The following is a 3,604-nucleotide window of genomic DNA, read 5'->3' on the forward strand; positions in this document are numbered from 1 at the left end:
AGCTCTGAGAATCATTCTTAAAAACAAATATGGGAAGACCTAGCAGTAAAGCAAGGGGCTACTCCAGCTGGAGATGTCAAGTAGAGACCTCCCAGTACCACCTACTCAATAGAGGAGAAAAAAGTAGCTAGCAGGGCACTAATGACTATTTTCCATGTAATTATAAATCTAGTTTGATTTTTTTTTCTTTTTTTTTTTTTTTTTTTTTTTTTTTTTTCTTTTTTCTTTCCACTCACTGGGTTTCTAGTCCTGGTTATCTTTCTCTACAGCTCCCATGTGTGTGTGTGTGTGTGTGTGTGTTTGTAGCAGAGGCAGTGGGGGTCAGGCGCTTAGACACATTTGGCAAAGCCAACAGAGTCGTTATCACGGTCAAAGACGGTGTAGTAGGGACCGATGAAAACATCTCCCAAGATCCAGAGTGGACCCCCAGGGGGTGGGACATCCAGACCTGAAAAGCCACTCAGGCAGATGGTCTCTCCTTGTACAGAAACCTAGAGAGAAGAATGAGAGCTTCAGTTTGAGGAGGTCCTCTCCTTCCATCACCTCCTAAGCTGGGCAGTAACACCAGCTGAGCTTCAGCCTCTCCCAACCTGAGCTCCAAAGCTTGCAAAAGTAACTCCCAACCCGCTGCTCTCACAGCTCCAAACCCAGCTCCTCCCCCCTCCCCAGAGCCTCACACAGCAAAGCATCGAGTGAAGCCACACGTGCCCATAAACCTCCCAGCCCAGGCAACTCTGAATTAGAGCTGTTGTTGAAATTCTGCACGAGATGGTCCTTACAAGTTGACTCTGATGGCTTTAACGCCAGGCTGGTGGCCTCTGCTATGACAAGGCTGGCATCACAGCATCAGAATCCATCAGAAAAAGGGCTAAATGTTTGCAAAAGTGGTGCAACAGCCTGCCTACCCTTTCTTCTCCATTCTGCTACCCCTCATGAGCATCACACAGTGGGTCTTGTTCCAGCAGGACTTCAGTGAGGTTGCCATCAGTACCACCAACCCCATCACCCCAACCTTTCAAACTCGTTCCTAAGTGCCAGCTCCAGCTTTGCTTTTGCTGCTCTCACATTTTGTCTTTCATAGTTGAGGTTTGGAGAAGACAAAAGTAAGGCCTTGGGGGAGAGGTGTAGGGCTGACAACAGCTGCCTGGACGTACCTTAAAGACATACTGCTCTCCAGTGAGCTGGTAGGGCTTCCCTCCCAGTGTCAGTGTGACAACAGGCAGAGATGACATCTTTTCACAGGGTATCACGTACTGAAACAGAAGCAGTAAAGGCTTTAGAGTTAAGACAGAAGCTCCCACGACCTCAGGAAAGGGCATGGTCTCCCCAGGCACAACCACATCTTCGCTGTGGTTTTCCCCAAGAACTGCTCATCTCTTGGGGTTTTCCCTAAGAACTGACAGGCTGAGAGAGTTGGGGCTGTTCAGCCTGGAGTAGAGAAGGCTCTAGGAAGATCTTATAGTGGCCTCCCAGTACCTGAAGGGGCTACAAGAAAGCTGGGGAAGGACTTTTCATAAGGGCAGTTAATGACAAAACAAGGGGAAATGGGTTTAAACTGAAAGAGGAGAGGTTTAGATTAGATATGAGGAAGAAGTTCTTCACCGTGAGGGTGGTGAGACACTGGAACAGGTTGCCCAGAGAAGCTGTGGCTGCTCCTCCCTGGAAGTGTTTAAGGCCAGGTTGGATGAGGTTTTGAGCAACCTGGTCTAGTGGAAGGTGTCCCTGCTGCTGGCAGGGGGGTTGGAGCTGGGTGAGCTTTAAGGTCCCTTCCAACCCAAACCATTCTATGATTCTATGATCTCAGGGTGCAGAAGAGATTTAAGCTGGGGTAAATGGGCTGCTCCCTGCCCAGGGCTGCAAGCTGAGGGGCCAGAGGGATTTAGAGATAGGGACGGAGCCAAAGGGTGCTGGGCTCAGCTTTTGGCTCTGCTGAGCCCCAGGGCACAGCACCTGACACAGCAGGACTGAGGTCTTTGCCACAGGAGGGGGAAACGTGGCTTGATACAGCCTAGAGATGCAGACAGGGGCTGGGGGTGTGATGAATGGACAAAACCACTTTAACACTAGTGAGTCTCGGGGAGGGGGGCAGGTCTAAGGCAGTTGTTGCTGCAGCATGGCATCTCCCCACACTGCATAAAAGCCCTGCAAGTGCTCATGGCTCTGTGGTTTGGGAGGGGTTTCAGAATAGAGCACCCTTCCTAGAGGGTCCTTATAACCCTGCTCCTCCACAATTTCAGGGAGGAGAGGTGACCTTGTGAGATTAGCTAAGATGGTTAAAAACTTGGCAGGGAAGGGCTGTCATTTGCATTAAACATATCTGTATTAAAGTGCCTCTGGACTCACATTAATGTGAATCCTTGGCCTCAGCTGCAACTTGCACCCATTCTCCTCCACCTCCCAGAGATGGGAGGGTGGCAGAAATGACCTAAAGCCTCCTGAAGTTCATAGGACTTGTGCTTCTACCAAGAGCACGAGCAGAGCATCAAACACTACCCAGGGGCAAACAACAGAGAGGTCTCTGCTATGCCAGGGCCTTTTCCAGGAGCACAGGGTGGGAATGGAGAGCAGAGGAAGCAGAAGACTCTAGAAGCACCTGGGTGCAAAGCAGGGCATAGCACAGACGCCACAATGGCCAGGGACTCCTGCTGTCCACACTCAGCCTCACCTGGCCTTTGATGAGTGGTTTTGCACCGATGGCTGTCTGCAGCTCCTTCACCTCCTTGGTGGGACCAGTGATGAGCGAGGTTCCTGTGTCCACGATGGCCTCACAGCCTCCTTTGCACAGAGTCAGCCCATTGGCAACGTCCACCCTGAGGAGAAATGCCCAGACAGGTGACAAACCCTTAGAGATCTCCCAGCAAAGGCTGTGGGGAGCAGCAGGCACAGAGTTGAAGACAGCTGAGCCTGGGCAGTACATGAGCATACAAGGGAGGGTTGTGACAACACCTAGGAGCTCCAAAATCCTGATGCAGCACCAACTGAGCTGCACACAGACACCCGCACAGACCCCCTGGCTCCCCACAGGGCCCTCACCTGCTCCCCACTGAGCAGGTCCCTTTGTGCATCAGGGTATTTCTGCAGGGAGCCCAGCCTGCTGCCTGAGCACCCTGCCTGCTAAACACCGTGACTAAGAGGCACGCGAGCCAGCTAAAGGTAACGTCTTAGGGACACGTGTGACCTGTACTACTGCAGACAGCAAAGGGTTAAAGGGGTGGTGTGATGGCTGAGGGGTCACTGCAAGGGAAGGGTTGGTGTATATTGAAGAGGCCAGACAGCAAGGAGCTGTTTGGTTTCCTCACCACTGTGTTTCACAGCAGTGCAGGCAGATGAAGCCTCCCAGCCAAGGGTCTGCCACGCTCTGCCAACGCAGCAGGGCTGGGGGAAGATGAGAACTCAAACCCCGTGCTGGGGAGGGATGCAATGCCCAGGAAAAGGACATGCTCTGATCACAGGCTGCTTTTCAGTTCCCATCACGTGGGAGAGCTCAGAATAGAGCACAGGGCTGGCAGGGCCAGGCAAGCTCAGCCCGTTCTCCTCCCCTCTGCCTCCAACAATGCGTGCTGATTGCCACGCCGTGCCCTTCAGTCAAGGGCTGGCTTCCTGG

General features: G+C 52.3%; 1 protein-coding gene across 1 annotated transcript in view; it reads right to left on the bottom strand.

The window, feature by feature from the left end:
* Positions 1-228: 228 nt before the first annotated feature.
* Positions 229-3,604, bottom strand: part of CTSD (cathepsin D) — a gene marked incomplete at its 5' end in the record, with an annotated part of 14,045 nt that continues 10,669 nt past the window's right edge. The window contains 3 exons of the mRNA XM_010173141.2: positions 229-491; positions 1,155-1,253; positions 2,666-2,810. Coding sequence (XP_010171443.2) covers positions 330-491; positions 1,155-1,253; positions 2,666-2,810 — 406 coding nt within the window. The remainder of the gene's footprint in view (positions 492-1,154; positions 1,254-2,665; positions 2,811-3,604) is intronic.

The sequence above is a fragment of the Antrostomus carolinensis genome, unplaced genomic scaffold, assembly GCF_000700745.2.
Source record: "Antrostomus carolinensis isolate BGI_N321 unplaced genomic scaffold, ASM70074v2 scaffold18648, whole genome shotgun sequence".
Lineage (NCBI taxonomy): Eukaryota > Metazoa > Chordata > Aves > Caprimulgiformes > Caprimulgidae > Antrostomus > Antrostomus carolinensis.